This window comes from Amblyomma maculatum, chromosome 4, assembly GCF_055883805.1.
Source record: "Amblyomma maculatum isolate TAMU_Amacu chromosome 4, ASM5588380v1, whole genome shotgun sequence".
NCBI lineage: Eukaryota > Metazoa > Arthropoda > Arachnida > Ixodida > Ixodidae > Amblyomma > Amblyomma maculatum.
Window position 1 is genome coordinate 166,747,361 of NC_139347.1, and position 18,299 is coordinate 166,765,659.

The window sequence follows — 18,299 nt, forward strand, 5'->3', positions numbered from 1 at the left end:
TGCTTAGATTAATATTTCAGGCTTTTTTCCTAGCCTGCCCTGATATTTCAATCATGATTACCATTTAGAGGCTCAGAAGATGTACTTAAAATATTCTACACATAAGGCAAAACAAAAAATGTGCCTACATTTCGGGACCATTAGGGCTAGCGTCTTTAATCACCATGGATCGATCGTAGGTCGACGCCCATAATGCATTACGTATACCTGTGTGAAATGCAACACAGCTGGGCCCCTGGCTGTTTGAAACGGGTCGACAAATCCTGGATTGAAGTCCTTGTACTCGTCGAACCAGTCTTTAACGCGTCCGGCAGCATCCACAGTGGACGTCTGAGTCGGTTCATAATTGTAGGCAAGATTCTGGCCCACCTTGTCGAATTTGGCTGTCCGAAGAGAAATAAACTTCAATATAATTTCTTCCTGGGCGATTTGGTGTATATTGAACGTTATAAAGTTAGAGCACAAAACACAACCACACACAGACGGACTAACAGCACAGAGGACAAGTGCTTTAGCGCTGGTGCTGTGTGTCGTTAGTCTGCCTTTGTGTGGTTGCTTTTCGAGCCCTAACTTTATATTGTACGAAGAGAAAATATCCAGCGCAGTGGGAGTGATATGCATAACATATTTATTTACTTTAACTACTATAAACAGCAGTTTGTTTAGCAGTTATCAAGGCGCAATAAGCCTTACAAGGCAAATAACACAACTGACAATTATGAGACGCCGATGATGGCTGCGTATCATGGACAATTTGTTGGATGGTGGCTAGACATTCAGGTTTTTCTACGTGATGAAGGCCAGTTAGGCATCCTTAATAATTTCAAAAAATGATAATGTACCAATATACATGCATGAGGCGACGCTTACAAGGGCAAGATTGGGAACGTAGCACCAAAATATTTTATTGTGCCCATTTTCAATATTGCCCTTTAACTTAAAGCTTTTGGGCTCATACACGCTTTGCAGATAAACCTATGGCGGCCTGTAATGGCAGCTGATAAAATGGAGCAATAGGTTACTGATCCACGAGACACGGGTACGACGCTGGCTGCAGTAGCCGCGTTTTGATGAAGGAACACAAAATTTCGGTGCACTGTACTAAATGTAGGCTGAGGACCAATAATTGGTCAAAATCGTTTGGCTCCCTTCTGGCGGCATCACCATAAAATGAGTAGGCTTTGAACTTTACGTTCATTGAAACCAAAAAGAAACTTGAGCTTCTCAGTGCGATTGACGCGAGTAAACTGTAAACTGGAAGTACCCCGCCGGGGTGGCGCAGTGGTTATGGCGCTCGACTACTGTTCCCAAGGACGCGTGATCGAATCTCGGCCTCGGCGGCCGCTTCTCGATGGCAGCGAAAAGCAAAATGCCCGCGTGCTCTGCGATGTCAGTGCAATTTGAAGAACCCCAGGGGGTCGAAATTTCCGGAGTCCTCCACTACGGCGTCTCTCATGGCCTAAGTCGCTTTGGGACGTTAAACCCCACAAACCAACGAACCAAACCAACCAACCAAACTGGAAGTCAGTATTTAAAAAGCAACCTTGGCACACATACATCTTTTAAGTTTGCGCAGTGGTTGTGCATATAGTCTCTGAGGAGACAAACACCTAAATTTATAAAGCATATATATAAAAGCCTATATGAGTTTACAGGTATAAAGCATTATGTGTTAACCTCTAGCAGAAGGTGCAAAAACACGCTCTACTGCTTGCATGAAATCGAAGTTGCGCACAACCTTTTTCAATATAGCTTCCAGAATAAGGATTTATTCTTTCAATAAATAAACGCTGATTCGTAATTTAAATAGTTTATTAGTTTTTGCACAGAGTTAGGTTAGGGCGTTCTTGAGGCTATGCCGAGTAAGCATATCTAATGAAAAAATAATTATGGGAACGTTTGGAAACCTCAAAATAGTAATATTATTTGGTTCACACGAAGGGAAAGGAGCAGTATCTATCACAAATGTTTTGTGGGCACCTTCAACGAGCCGTAAGGGAAGGGAGGAAGGTAGTAGTGAAAGCGGAAGGAGAGAAAGAGGAGTCCTAGGTTAGGGCTACATGGAGTAATTTCGACCACCTGACAGTTTTTAACACACGCTGTTGTTGTGGCTGTAGGAAGAAAGAAAAGAAAATGCACAGGTCTGCTACTGGCTCTATAGCTGAGCCACCTGCGCTGATACACACACAAGAATACACAAATACACAATGCGCAACACAAAACTACACAAGAAAGAAAAAATAAACAGTGAGAGAAAGACGTGCGCTTAACATCGCACATGAACGTCTCTTTTTCGCCTCCATCGGAAGGCAACAACCGCGGCCGGATTCGGACCCGGGTACTCTGGCACAGTAGTCGGGCGTCTTACCAGTGCACCACCGTTTTTTTTCTTTATTGCCTAATTTATTATTAGAGTTTACACATATAGAACATCACACACACACACACACACACACACACACACACACACACACACACACACACACACACACACACACACACACACACACACACACACACACACACACACACACACACACACACACACACACACACAATGGGATCGGGAGAAAGACACCGCACAAGTCCTTGTAACGTTCCTTTCGCGTCACAGTTGATAAGTATTCAAACAAAAAATGGGCTTGCAACACACGACATGACATGCACACTTCTTTAAGGATTCCGAAAATCCTCCCTTGCATGCTCGCCGAGTTTGAAAAAAACGTTGGTAGCACTCTGCTCAATCTAACCTGACACACAGTTCGTAAAACTGGGTGCTTTCTTCACGAAATAACATAAAGCGGGTAACCACATGGCGCAAATACAAATGCGCTAAACCAACTCCTCCAGAGCGGACGCGATGAAACAAGTTGGTTCGGTGGGTGCGCTCCCAAGTACTTCCCCACACAAACATGGCGAACACAAGGTGAAATCTGTGCACATTCACATGAGAACAATGCAGTGTACCACGTACCATATCTTGGTAACAAGAAATAGATTACAAATCGTAGCACGTGCAAACATAGACCAACCGAATCCTTTTAGTCTGTCGGCCTTCTCACGTACTTATAAAACCTGCTTGTTCCAATATGACTCACTGTCTCGGTATTTTTCCAGTGGCACTCCTAGATACTTCACTGAGGTTGTTACCCAAGGCATGTTCACGAAATTCGCAGGGGTTGTGTGCCACTCTCCATGCCAGAAACCCAGACACTTATCCCCGGTCACAGCACTACCCCTCACAGAACAAAAGTCCTTCACCCATTTGACAACACTGCGAATGCTTTCGTAGTTGGCACAGAAGCTTAGTCCGCCAGAGACGGATACCACGAGCAGCACTACCGGTTCGCCGCAAGTTTCCTTGAACTCCACTGGAAAATACAGTATGACAGCTATGGACTTTGATTCTGCGACAGCTAAACGGCGCAATGATGAGGTGACTAGAGAGAGCCAGGAGCAGCGACTGCGGCGTCTAGAACGTCACTGGTGCGTCGCCGATGTGAAGAAACAGCTCGTCACGAGAGGGACACGATCGTCGTCGCTTCCTTGTGGCGACAACCCGGAATCCTAAACAATGGCGGGACGGCACTACATGGCGCGGCGCTGTGCGCGCAAAGTTAAGCGCTATACTGGCGTCCTGACCTTGCTTAGCGACGGCGTTGTTTGAAAGGAGCATTCTATGATGGACAGTAATATAAGTGCGCAGCAAAGACGAGACAAAGAGGAGACGTGGACAACGACGGCCATCAATGTCCATCATCATATTACTGTCCATCATGGTTCACCAATTCGCCCAATCAGCCGTTCTTCTAGGAGCATTCTAGTCGCAACGCTCAATATCACGGGTCTGTCCTCCAGAAGGATGCAAAACCAACTGTTGCGACTATTTACAGAGCAGGAACTAGATATTGTAGCGGTGCAAGAGACCAAAATTGAGACACAAGACCAGACCGACAGTATGGTGCGCCCTTTCAGCAGTTGATATGATGTTTGCGTGTTTCATGCGGTAGGGACTTCGGCAGGTTGTATGGTTTTGGTTAGCCAATCGTTGGGTGCGGTTGTGGAAAGTGCTGTGACCACTGATAGCGGCCGTTGGATTAACTGTGACATTACATTAGCTAATTTCAAGTGGCGCATTATCTGTATTTACGCGCACGCTAATCCCGATGAGAGGCGAAAACGTTTTGAGAATATCAGCTATTACTGTGACACAGAACGTATGGTCGTTCTTATTTTTTCTTTTTTTTTAATGATTGGCAAAGGGGGAATGGGATGCAGGAGATAGAAAGTTAAAAGAAGGAGTAAAGTCCAGTTGCGCTTATGTATTCGAGAAGGTTGGCAGTGTAGCGATTGTCCATTGTCCATTTCTCATAACCACAATCGCGATTCCACCGCAGGCCCACCTTCATGATTATACGTTGCCCAATGTGAGTCGTTGACGGACACGTCCACAACAAGTGATGCACATCGCAGACGTCAGGTGGAGTGTCACATTGAGGGCACCTGTCAGTCACTGGTAGATCTTTTTTCCGCCATCGACGTCGAACGTATGGGGTCAGAGCCGCCCCTGCCCGGATCCGGCGCACTGTCACCTCTTCCTGCCGAGTAAGACTACGGGGAGAGGGTGCGAACACGGAGGAATGAGAGCGCGTGTGCGCTGGCGCAGAACTTGCGAATCGAAAACTTGGGACAGGAACGGATCTGGGGGAAGTGGGGAAGGTGGTGGATCGCCTGATGTGTTTATGTGCGTCATATGGTCGTTCCACTTGGTGATTTCAACTGCGTATGCATGGCCCGATACAAGACTAGTACTAAGCCTTTTCGAGATGCGACTACTGCCTGTTTCAGTGACATAATTGAGCAATGCCATCTTGATGATGTCGGCGATTGCATCGGAAACGCTACTGGAGCGCTTTTCAGTCATTTCCAGGGAAGAAGCCACGCACTTTTGGATAGGGCATACGTATCTGCCGAACTAATACCATACTGCTGTGAATACCGCGTACAACCAGTGCTGTTTAGTGACCACTGTCTTGTTGTCTTTGGGATTGGAAAAAGAAATAGAAAACGAAACAAATTTGTATGGGAAAACTGGAAACTTAATGAGGGCTTCTGAAAGACGATAGTTTTGTGGGACAAGTGGTGTCAGCTTTAAATGAGATGCAAATTGCCAGTAATGAATCTCAAGGAAAAAAATGGGAAAGATTTAAACAGGAAATAAAGATGAATGCGATTGAACGATCGTGTGCTATAAAACAGCAAGAAAAAGTAAAAGAAAAGGCACTTAGAAACGACCTCACGTTTCTACTGACGCAAGAGTGCAAGCAGTCGGGTTCGTGCATGGAAGAAATCCGCTCCGTCAAGCAGAAATTGGAGGCGATACGGTGAGATATCAAGGTGCGATGGTGAGGGCGAGCGCACAGCGCCTATTCGCGGGCGAAATGCCCACAAAACGTACTCTTTAATTAGAAAAGAAGCACGCCAGCAAGAATGACATATCAAAAATGGAATGGAAAGGTGTAGTCTGTTCAGATAAACGAATATAGAGAGGGCCTTTTATGAATACTACAGCGGACGTTTTAGTCACACAGAAGGTAAAATCGAACAATTCGAGTCCAGTTTCCTTTCTTTTATACCAAGGCTGGATGAGGAAACAAAAAAACGTCTAGAGCTACCAATCTCCGAAGGAGAAGTAAATAAAGCCATAGAAGACCTTAAGCCTGGAAAGTATCCAGGATCAGACGGGCTTGCAGCCGCCCTTTATGAAAAATTCAAAGGCGATTTCGCCCCAGTTTTGACTACATTATTTAATGAGGTCTATGACAGGGATATGCTCCCCCGAATTTTCTAACAGCCCATACAATTTTAATACAAAAAACGCTGACGAAGCCAAGCTTCAACAAACTACCGCTTACAGACCAATATCCCTGACAAACACAGATTATAAGATCTCCATGAAAATTCTAGCTAAAAGGCTTCAAACTGTAATGGAAGAATTAGTAGGATCGCACCAAATCTACGGCGTTAGAGGCTGAACCATATATACCAATATCCACAAGGCACGGTCTGTGCTGGAGTGTTGCGACGCCTTGCATGAGAGTGTTGCCATGCTTCAGCTTGACCTAGAGAAAGCCTTCGTTAAGGTGCCTCATGATGTCTTATCAATTTTAGAGCATGCCAATGTGGGATCAGATATTTGCAAAGGAGTCGCAATGGCGTACAGAGAGTGCTCGACGCGCCTGATAGTAAATAAGAAGGTGGGTGAGCGCATCCAAGTGCAACGCTCTGTACGTCAAGGCTGCCCCCTGTCGCCATTGCTTTTCTGGTTGTATACTAAACCATTTTGTCTGAGCATTATCGAGAGCAGCAGTATCCGAGGTTTTTGTTTGCGTACCACTGCACCACCGCGGTGGGTGAACTCAGTTCAGTTCAGGCGTTCAGTCGTGTCCGACTCTTCGTGACCCTATGGACCATGTCACGCCACGCTTTCCGGTCTCTCACTATCTTCTGAATATCACATAGCTTCATCTGCAATGCCTCGAGAATGCCATCTAACCATCGCGTTCGCTGCCTACCCCTTCTCCGGTGAAACCTCAAACTATTTCACTTCTTCGTGTGTACATCATGAACAACGAGAAAAAAGTAAAACAAGGAAAAAATACCAAGAGCAAAATAAATTACAAAAATAAACCAAAGAGGCATATGGATTCTCAAGAGAATGCATGGTGTACATACGCGACTGCAAACGCTGATATTTAGTGCAGAAATCGAGGTCTTCACTGATGACTGCTGAGAATCTTTAATCCGGTTATACTAGGTGCTCTTCGATGAGAGGAATGAGTTACAATTTCCGTAAAAAAAATAGCACGCAGCGTACTGTAACCTCCAGGCGCATATGCGCAATATGTTCTTTCTTCCATCTCAGTAGCAATTCATGTTCTTGCTTATGATATATTGCTGACGTGAAACTAAAGGCATGCGCTATCAGCTGCAATATCCACCATCTTTCCCCTCCCTTTTTCCTTCATTGGCTGCATCTAAAATATTGGAAGCTAACACAGCTTTCCGCTTTTGTCATTATCTTGATATCTGCTCTCGATTTTCTTGACTATAAGGTTACGTTTTTTCCAGAGAACATAAAACGCTTCTGAGACCCATTTGATGGCTAGCCTGGTGCAATAACTTAACTATGCATAGTAATATGACAAAAAATCTTCCCATATTCTATTCTTTGTGCTGCGTGGAAGCTTACATGTAATCCGCGCCTGTTTGTCGTCGTGTCCGCTGTCGTCGCATAGGTCACTGAACGCTTGGGCCACTTCGGCAAGCTCGTCGTCCCATTTCTGTAACACATACGAGGCGGTATACAAGGAAGCGAACGTTACGCGTTTGGTAAAAGAAATATGACTTCTTTTTGTAATCACCAAATTTATAATGCAATCTCTCTTAAAAAGACAGCATTATTCTAATGGTTTAAGGTTTAAAATTAAGAACCTCTCAATTATTTGAATGAACCCTTTTCGCAAGCGAAGGTAAACCGTGGAAAACTTCGCGCCACCAGCCTCCTTTGATATCAGCGTCTGCGAAATTCGAATCAATTATGCCTAGTGGCTGAGAGTTGTAACAGTCAATATTCCAAATCAATTTTCAAGCGCAATATGCATGACACGCGTTTGCTGTGAATTTCCGATATCCCGCCAGTTTAAAAATCACAGGGGCTTAGTTGTAGTTAAGCCTAGGAGATTGTGAAAGCACGACGCATCTTGAGCACGACGCTCTTCACGTTGTTCCTCTGTCTCCATAGCTCGCTGTCGATTCCTGGCTTCACACTGGCGAGCCGCCTTCGCCTTCTGCTTCTCAGACATCATAACTGTCTTCTGAAATAGCATGCTTTACACAGCGCAGCCTCTCCTCCTCTACTTACCGAAAAGAGAAGAGAGGCGAAATGTGTCCAGTAGAAGACGACACCACCTGTTAGGGTGCTTCGAAGCGCCTCCCCCCCCCTTCCCCGCCGCTGCGGAGAGTGGGGACATTCTTTGAAAGGGTAAGTGTCGCCTCTACGCCTCCATATTTGAGCCCATGCAAGTGTATACCGGTTTTGCGGTGGCTGTCGCGTGGCGTTCCTTTGCGGGCGTTCAAGTGTGGGATGAGAAAAGGCGCAGCATCAGTCAAAGTGTGCATTTGGATGGTATAGACCATCGCTTCTATCGCGCGGCGTTCCTTCGCCCGCTTTCAAGTGTGGGATTGCAGATAACAGGAACGATCCTGAAGCGCAATGAGAAAAGTGGGCCAAAATATGGCGGAGTTGTCTCCACCCTTCGTGGGCGCGAGGGCGCGCGCATCGAGTTACCCTACTACCTGTTAGACCACAGCACACCTAGTCGGATAAGCGAGAAACGCCCGGCGTGGCTACGAGCCATGCTACGCTGTTGTTGTTGTGGCTGTAGGAAGTAGGAAACGAAAATCCACAGGCAATGCTACTGGCCCTCCAGCTGAGGAACCTCCGCTGCCTAGTGCGGACAGAAGAGAGAAATTAGAGAAGAAAGAGAAAGAAGAGGGAGAGTGTAAGGCCGCAGTGAAAAGCGACTCGCACGTGGAGTCGAGCTGGCAGTCGAACCCTCCACGCGCCGAGGCCAAGGAGCGAGCGCTGTTGTTTTTTTCTCCTTTTCTCCCATTTTCTTGGGCGCGGGCGCGCGGGCGCGCGGGAGGCCTGGTTTGTTTCGTCCTTTCGCCCCGAGGCGTCGCCAAGATGCGAACGACAGACGCATCCAATTATCAGCCGGGAACAACAGTGGCACGCTTCTGCGAATCACTTTACGGCCAGCTCGTCCAGCAATCTCAGCGATCTCCCGCCGTGGCGCCAAGCATGGGTGCCGGGAGACGCCGTTAATGAAGCCTTTTGCACTGCCACAAGCGCTCACTAAATGTCCTGCAGAAGACGACAATAGGCGCGACCCTCGGCCCTCCCAAGTAGGCAATCAGCCCAGCGGCCTCCCGCTGTGCCGCGAGACATTGGGTCCGAGCGACGGCGACTGTACACTGCTCTGGGACAGTGCCCCCCCCCCCCCTTTTCCTAGAACGGGACGGCTGAGTGGCCTCGTCTCGAGATCCCCCGCGGCGTTTGTTTCACAAAGGCACCAGCTGCAAGGTCGCGTCGCAAACACGCTGAGGAGGGGAGGCAAAGACAGGCGCCTTGTGAGAGGGTTTGGGGACCGGCGAGGGGAAAGAGTGTGTGTTTTGAATGTTGTATTTTTATTTGACGTAATTAGGGACCTGGGTCCGAGATTATTCCTAACCCACTGGGGTTGTGGCATGTTTTTAAATAATTTGATTGGCTGCTTCATTTTTGGGGCAGATCACCTAAGGTAACCGCCCTTGAGTCTTTGTTGATGTCGTATCAAAAAGCGGTCCTCGGACGATGTTCGACAGTCAAGATTGAGGCTCCGTGCTTAGCACGTATTTACAGTCCCTAGGCTTTAACCGAAATGCTCGGTAGAAAAGTAAGGGCTTGTAGAGTGACTTCTCAGTGTGAGAGTCTATTTTGTCCTAAGCTGCAGTTGTCTGTGTGACTCTTGTTACTGTAACTTACAGTTTGCCAATGTAAACTATTTGCTTCGGTAAATATATATCTCCTCATGATCATCATCAGATAATCGTGTTCTGCTTCTGTACCTGCCGAACACGAACTTGACATCACTGGCGCAGCACGACAGGGTTCGGCAACCAGCGACCACGAGCATCACCCAGAGCACCCAGGCCCTGGGAACCCACTAGGCAACAAGCGTCCGCACGTCCAGCCAGAAGCAGCAAGGTGATCCAGGCCCCGAACCAGAGGCAGCGTTCTGGGGAAGGACTCCGACGAGGCTGCGGCACCAAGGGACGGAGGCCCCAACTGGCGACACCAGCACGGGTAAGTGGGATTTCTTGCGCTTTGTTGAAGTGGCTATGGCTCAAGTGTAAAGTGGCGTATGGTTTTAATACGGAGCATGATGGCGAGCGTAGGCGAGAGAGAGACAGGGGGAGATATAACAGATGACAATGAGCAGTCGCAGCAAGCGACAACTCAGCGTGTAGCAGGAGCGCTACGTGAAGTAGCGGAGATGTCGGTATCTGATGCGGTTGCAATTCGCCGCATGGAACTAGATTTTGAGCTGGAAAAATTGAAAATTCTTTCACAGGAACGCCTTGAGTTACAGAAACTTGGGCTAGATCCAGCGGTTCCAATGACGATAGCGGGAAGCGGGCAGACGTCTGCAAGGTCAGACATTGACGATCAGCGTCGAATGGGGCCCGATCCAGTTTCCCAATGCGCTAAAGTCCTTAAGGGACTGAAGCTGCCGTGTGACGCGGGCGTGCCGTTAAGGTTCGAGGAAGTCGAGAGAATTTTAACGACGTACAAGGTGCCAAACGAAAGCTGCGTTCACTTAATCATGCCAGCACTAGCTGAGCGTGTCAGGTACCTTCTCCGTAACCTCGGGGACGATGAGTGTGGCAGCTACGAGTCGGTAAAAACAGCCGTTTTAAAGGAGCTGAAGCTTAACCCCTCAGAATACCTTGAACGCTTTGAGCGCGCGACGAAACGCCGCGATGAAACTTGGGCGCAGTTCACCTCGCGCACTAAGACGTATTTTCAGTACTACCTTCGGTCACGGGACGTAGAAACCGAAGACTACCTGGTATCATTGATCATCGCAGATCGCATAAAGGGTAGCTTGAGCCCTGAGGGCTTAGAGTATGTGCGTCTTCGTGAGGAGGAGAGGTGTCTAAAACCGGATGAAATATCCGACGTTTTCCAAACGTTCGAACAGGCTAAGGGCAAGGGGCGCGCAGCGAAACAAATTGTTGTGTATGCGGAAAAACCGAAGGGACCCCTGCAAGCGGCGAACAATGATAAGAACGGCCAATTCAGTGTTATGAGTGCCGCGCATCTGGCCACCGAGCCAAGGAATGCCCTCGCGCTTCACAAAACGTGCAGAAGAGGAGAAACGCGCTCGAGCTCAAAAGGTAGCTGTAGCAAACGTAGAGGCATGCGAAACACCGGCGTCAGTAACCTCCCAGACAACCCTAGTAGCAGAGATGAAAACGCCCCAGTCATTCGACGAGGTACGCAAATCGAAGCTACAGCAGGTGGAGATTGAGTGCGCAGGGATACCGGCGACAGCTATAATTGATACCGGTAGCGAGATAACCGTGGTTAGGGAAGGCCTCACGCCAAGTATATGTCGGGAGCCATCCGGCTCGATAAAGGTAGTTTCGGCTTTTGGGGAGACGGTTAACGCAAAACTGGTCACTCTTTCGGTAAGCATCAGGCGGCCCACCGCACACATAGCAGGGCCCGAGGCAGTAGACATTGTGTGCGCGCTTTCTGATAAGCTGGCGGAGGGAGTGGCTTGTTTGCTCTCCAGTGAGGATTGGGAACTGCTTTCGGAGATAGACAGTCGTTACGAGGCACTTGTTATGAATAAGGCCTGCCCTCTGTCTGAAGCAGTTAACGCGTCGGTCACCATGGCGGAGCAGAGCGCAAAGCTGAGCTCTACATCACACGAGGAGCAAGCGGCGGGGCCTGAGGCAGACAAACTAATGAATGGTGAGCAGGGTGTGGCGACGGAACAGCCCTGTGAAGTAGATCTGGAAGAAAGCGAGAAGGAAGATGTAATCTGGATCCAGGATGACGCGGACGCAGCCCTAAAACAGCGCCAGGTATTCAGATCCGACCAAGTATCAGACGAAACCTTAAAGAAAGCATGGGCTGACGCAAAGACAGGGAAGGCAGGCATGTTGGTTTCAGACGGCTTGTTGTATCACTGGGACTCGATCTCCGGTAGCAAAGTGAAGCAGCTTGTGCTTCCCCTTAGCAGGCGTGAAGATGTACTCTGCCTTGCGTATGAGTCCCTTTGGGGAGGCCATTTGGGGCCACGGAAGACAAAGACCAAAATTAAGCACAGCTTTTTCTGGCCAGGCTTAGAAGGGGACGTAATGCAACACTGCAGGACATGTCACGGCTGTCAGGTCCGCTCAGACAGGCGAATTAAAGATAGGGTTCCCATCACACCTCTCACCAGACCCGACCATCCGTTTCAGGTCGTAAATGTCGATATAATCGGGCCGCTCGATGTTCTGTCGAGCAGGGGACATAGGAACGCTCTCTGTTTGCGATCCCTAACCGCTAGGGCAACATGCGACGCCTTGCTTACGATTTTCAGCCGCACAGGCATACCTGAGGTAGTCTGTTCAGATCAGGGAACGAACTTCACGGCGCAGCTGACGTGTGAGATGTTAGCAAGACTGGGATGCGCACCGCGTGTTTCGACTCCTGAGCATCCGGAGAGCAACGGGACAGTGGAAAGGTGGAACCGTATTTTGAAGAACATGTTGTTCCATGTTATTGAGAAAGATCCCAAGAACTGAGATAGACTGGTCCCGTTCGTTCTCTGGGCGTACAGGGATCGAAGTCCCCCATGACACTACAGGCGTGGCGCCGTTCCGGCTCTTATTCGCTAGAAACCCTATCGGACCGCTGGCAATTCTGCAGCGAACATGGACAGGCCAGCAACCCCTCCCGAGCACACTCAGGGAAGAACCCGCGAAGTATTTGCGACAGCTACGCGAGCAGCTAGAAGTAGCAGCGGAAGTAGCGGGTTTGACGGCGAGCGCACGTCAGGGAAGTTACGCGCAGGCGTATAACAGGCGCGCACGGAGCAAGACGTTTGTCGTCGGAGACCAGGTATTGCCCTTTGACACAGACCCTGGCAGTAAAATGGCCCCCAAATGGCTCGGTCCATTCGTCGTAACCGCGCAAGAGAGGCAGAACTCGTACAGAATCGACAAGGGAAAAAAGGCTACAGCGATAGTGCATGCGAACAGGCTGCGACACTACTACGCACGTGTCAGCCACGTCGGAGTAGTTTTCGAGGAAGACGAGGAGCTTGGTGAAATCGAGTACACCCCTCGGTCTGTGCCTGAGAGATGTGGTGGTTGTCTGATAGATGCGGAGAAACTCGCACACCTACCTACTCAGGACCGCCTCGAGATCTCTGAGGTGTTTGCCGCTTACGCTGATTTGTTCAGCGAAACGCCGGGAGTCGCACGAGTTGGGGCACATAAGATAGAGCTGCACGAAGGCCACCAGCTCAAACGCACTTTTCCATATCGCGTGCCGGAGTTATTAAGGAGTGAGGTGAGCCGCCAGGTAAGCGAGTTGCTAGACCTCGGGCTGGTGTATCCGGTGGAAAGCGAGTGCGCCCATCCCGTTGTATGCGTGGGTAAGAAGGATGGATCTGTGCGCATGTGTGTTGACTATCGCGCTTTAAACGCAGCGACGCGCACGGATGCCTTTCCAATGTCATCCCCTAAAGAGCTCATCATGAGGGTGGGCCGCGCTAGGTATATCACTCTTATTGACTTGCGACGCGGATACTGGTAGCTGCCGGTAGCTCCGGAGAGCCAACATCTCTCCGCCTTCGTAATTCACGAGGGGCAATATGCTTGGCGCGTCATGCCGTTCGGGCTAAAGAACGCCGCGGCCACCTTTCAGCGGATAATGAACACCCTCCTCTCGAAACATCAGGCTTATGCGGCCGCATACCTCGATGACATCGCCATTTTCTCTTCCTCGTGGACTGAACACTTGCGGCACTTAGAAATAATTTTTGATTTGTTGCGCGACGCCAAGCTTAAAGTGAGTCGGGAAAGGTGTCAGGTCGCACAGGCCCACATTAAATACCTAGGACACATAGTGGGAGGCGGAACCTATGGGCCCGACCCAGAAAAAATATCGGCTATTCGTGGGCTCGTGCCCCCCGCAACAAAGAGACAGCTACGGAGTCTGCTAGGCTTATGTGGTAACTACCGCGATTACGTTGAAGGATACGCCGAGGTGGCCGCACCACTCACGTCTTTGACGAGGCGAGGTGTACCTAACACGATTCCGTGGAGCCAGGAAGCGCAAAACGCGCTCGACAGGCTAAAGTCAGCTCTGTGCGATGCTGCATCGCTGAACACCCCCGACATTAAAAGGCCATATTGGCTGTTCACCGACGCGTCCGACGTTGCAGCGGGGGCTTGTTTGGCGCAGATGGGAGACGAGGGACGGGAAAGGCCGATAGCGTTTGCCAGCCACCGATTCGCGCCAACGCAGACCCGCTGGTCTAAGATCGAGCGGGAAGCATTCACCATTATCTGGGCACTAAAGAAATTTGATCATTGTGTGTACGGGGCAGAAATTAACGGGGTGTCTGACCACAACCCCCTCTCCTATCTCACTACTAGTACGCCTCATGGAGTAAAACTCGCGCGATGGGCGCTGGCCCAACAGCGCTACAATGTGACGATTACCCACAGGAAAGGGTCAAGCAATGGTAACGCGGACGCGTTAGCCCGTGTCCCCAATGGGACTTGGGGCGTAGAGCAAGCACACGCTTGAGCCATGGCCTTTCGGCGACGCGTGAATTTTCCCGCGTACCCGGTGCAATGTGTGATGTGAACGGTGGAGTGCACGTGAACTTGGCGTGAGGACATCCAATTGCTCGCGCGCGGGACTTTCACGAACACTGTCCGGTCCGCCGATGCGAATGTGTGATTTGTTTTGTGTTATACCCATCTTGTGTCGCGAGATTCATTTGGTGTTCCATTCGCGTGTGAAGTGTCTTAAGTGTTTTGTTTTCTTCGCGGGTCGTTGCGGCCTTTGTTGTATTAGGCTGAAATGGCCGGATTCCAAGCTCATTTACCCTCTTTGGAGGGACGTGTAAGGCCGCAGTGAAAAGCGACTCGCACGTGGAGTCGAGCTGGCAGTCGAACCCCGCACGCGCCGAGGCCAAGGAGCGAGCGCTGTTGTTTTTTTTTCTCCTTTTCTCCCCTTTTCTTGGGCGCGGGCGCGCGGGCGCGCGGGAGGTCTGGTTTGTTTCGTCCTTTCGTCCCTAGGCGTCGCCAAGACGCGAACGACAGACGCATCCAATTATCAGCCGGGAACAACAGTGGCACGCTTCTGCGACCACTTTACGGCCAGCTCGTCCAGCAATCTCAGCGATCTCCCGCCGTGGCGCCAAGCATGGGTGCCGGGAGACGCCGTTAATGAAGCCTTTTGCACTGCCACAAGCGGTCACTAAATGTCCTGCAGAAGGCGACAATAGACGCGACCCTCGGCCCTCCCAAGTAGGCAATCAGCCCAGCGGACTCCCGCTGGCCGCGAGACATTGGGTCCGAGCGACGGCGACTGTACACTGCTCTGGGACAGTGCCCCCCCCTCCTTTTCCTCGAACGGGACGGCTGAGTGGCCTCGTCTCGAGATCCCCCGCGGCGTTTCTTTCACAAAGGCACCAGCTGCAAGGTCGCGTCGCAAACACGCTGAGGAGGGGAGGCAAAGACAGGCGCCTTCTGAGAGGGTTTGGGGACCGGCGAGTGGAAAGAGCATTGGTTTTGAATGTTGTATTTTTATTTGACGTAATTAAGGACCTCGGTCCGAGATTATTCCCAACCCACTGCGGTTGTGACATGTTTTTAAATAATTTGATTGGGTGCTTCATTTTCGGGGCGGATCACCTAAGGTAACCGCCCTTGGGTCTTTGTTGATGTCTGGTATCAAAAAGCGGTCCTCGGACCATGTTCGACAGTCAAGATTGAGGATCCGTGCTTAGCACGTATTTACAGTCCCTAGGCTTTAACCGAAATGCTCGGTAGAAAAGTAAGGACTTGTAGAGTGACTTCTCTGTGTGAGAGTCTATTTTGTCTTAAGTTGCAGTTGTCTGTGTGACTCTGGTTACTCTGTTTGCCAATGTATAATATTTTCCTTTTGTAAATATATGTCTCCTCCTGACCATCATCAGATCATAGTCTTCTGCTTCTCTACCTGCCGAACACGAACGTAGCATCACTGAGAGAAAGATGCTTGCCGCAGCAGCCGTCGTCCACCACCTATGCTGTGGCGGATGCAATGACGGCCTACAACAAATAGAAATACGGTGACTCGCTAGTCCCCGCCGCAAGCAGCGTTGTTCTACCGTCCCAGCCCCGTAGGGCCAGGAACAGCCCGCCTTCATCACTTCCTCCACCCTACGCTGTCATTGTGGCTGTAGGAAGAAGAAAAATAAAATGCACGGGCCTGCTACTGGCTCTGTAGCTGAGCCACCTCCGCTGCCTCGTGCACACGGAAGAGAAAAAAATGGCTGAGGCTTAGCTTGGTTAAGCCTTGTCAGATGCTAAGCATATCGATTGCTAAACTCGGTTTTTCATGGTTACACTTGGCAAAAATTTTTTTTCCTTGGTTACACGTGCTTTTACAGGGTTTAAACTTGGAATGCACAATGTTTTCCCATCGCATAAAACTAGGTAATAGCATGAGCGCTATCGTCTCCGCTTTATATATAGACCTGCGCTGTACCACGTGGTTCGAACAGCGTGCAACGCAGCAGACGGCGCGAGCCGGTCCCCGTCTCTCCTCTGTCGGGATGTAAACGTATCACGTGGTGTGACGTCACCATACCATGTGGTCCGCACGGCGTGCAACCGCAGCCGACTGCGCGAGCCGGTCCCCTGTTGTTGTTGTTGTTGAAAACCTTTATTTCCACCGAGAAGAAGCTCCGTTTAGGACTCCCCGGCACGCAGGCCTGATGGAGCCTTACTCAGGAGCCTCGCGAACTAAGGTCTGGTGAATATGCATTGTTTTATTCAGTGGGACGACGCCGCAAAGCTCAGGAACGTCTTCTTTAGCCTGGAAGATGGCGCTCGTACTTGGTACGAGAACCGCGAAGGCGCCCTAACATTGTGGCGCCAGTTCTGCCGCTGCATCCTGGACACCTACACCAGCCCAGATCGCCGAGAACGAGCGGAAAGACCTTTACGCTCTCGCATACAGATGACGAATGAGACCATAACCATGTACGTGGAGGACATGACTAGGCTGTTCCGACGATGTGACCCGGCCATGCCCGAAGAGAAAAAGGTACGCCATCTCATGCACGGCGTTAAGGAACAACTGTTCGCTGGGCTCGTGCGCAATCCGCCGAGCACAGTTGCCGAGTTTCTTTCGGAAGCAATCACGATGGAAAGGATGCTCCAGCAGTGGTCTACGACCTACGACAGGCCGGTAACCGCCGCTTCGCTCACGGAGCCGCATTCGGCCTTCGGGGCTAGTCCGGATCTTCGCGACATCATCTGCTCCATTTTGCGTGAAGAGCTACAGAAACTTTTCGGTGCTCTTCAGCCGACAGTCGCCTCGGTCGCTAGTATTGTACGAGAAAAACTCCAGCAAGTACTTCGGCCTTCGGTACCATCTGCTAACCCGCCATCTTTTTCCAGCAAGTCCTCTCGACCAACGTATGCGGACATCTTGCGACGTGGGCCCCCAACTGATTCCACACAATTACTGCCACCCGACCAAGGCTCACTGTATTCAGGCCACCCCGAGTCGTACATCGACAACCGCCGACCCCCCAGCGAAAGGCAGACCTGTGGCGTGCCCTAAATCGGCAGCGCCTGTGCTTCCAATGCGGAGAACCTGGTCACCTGTATCGACAGTGCCCATATCGTCAACTGGGAATGAAGGGTTTCCCCATCGACATGCGTAGCCCTCATTTAGGCCAACGACCCCGGGATATTGAGGACTACGTAGCCCAGCAGCGCATGGCGCCAACTTTTAGACGACAGTCATGATCTCCGTCTCCACGCCGATCATCCTCGCAGCCCAGCTCCTCCGGGATGGCGCAGCGACGGTCGCCTAGTCCGAGCCGGGAAAACTAAAGACAGCAACCTCAGGGGGTGAGGCCGCTTCAAATCGACGCGACGAAGACCCCGCGACAACGCGACCAGTGAGCGACCGCGACTTGACGGCCCCGACGACAGTTCGTACACGTGAAGATTGGCTCTCGCTCGATATACCCGTGCTCCTCGACGGCTATAAGGTTAGCGCATTGGTAGACACTGTGTGCTGATTTTTCGATTTTAAGCGGGAAGCTAGCGATGCTTCTAAAAAAAGTGATGACGTCACGGTCTGGCACGCAGATTCGAACCGCTGGCGGACATGTCGTAACTCCGAGCGGTCAGTGCACGGAGAGATTCCAAATTCGCAACTCCACGTTTGTTGTCAGCTGCCTTGTGATACCTGACTGCTCCCGCGACTGTATCCTTGGTGTCGATTTTCTCCGAGAATATGGGGTCATTATCGATCTCCGGAAGCGTAGCGTACGTGACCTTTTCGACCGAGAAAGCTGATGATACTGACACCGCAGACCGCCAAAGCCATGCCCCTCTTCGAATTTCTGCCGAGAGCGTTTATATTCCGCCACGTTCCAGTGTTTTTGTGACTG

At 50.3% G+C, this 18,299-nt stretch overlaps 1 protein-coding gene across 1 annotated transcript in view; it reads right to left on the reverse strand.

Moving 5' to 3' along the window:
* Positions 1 to 18,299, reverse strand: part of LOC146193436 (venom allergen 5-like) — a 70,022-nt gene that overhangs the window by 19,996 nt on the left and 31,727 nt on the right. Inside the window, exons 2-3 of the mRNA XM_084600550.1 lie at positions 7,253 to 7,343; positions 208 to 383 (exon numbers count right to left, since the gene is read on the reverse strand). Of these exons, the coding sequence (XP_084456676.1) occupies positions 208 to 383; positions 7,253 to 7,343 (267 nt within the window). The remainder of the gene's footprint in view (positions 1 to 207; positions 384 to 7,252; positions 7,344 to 18,299) is intronic.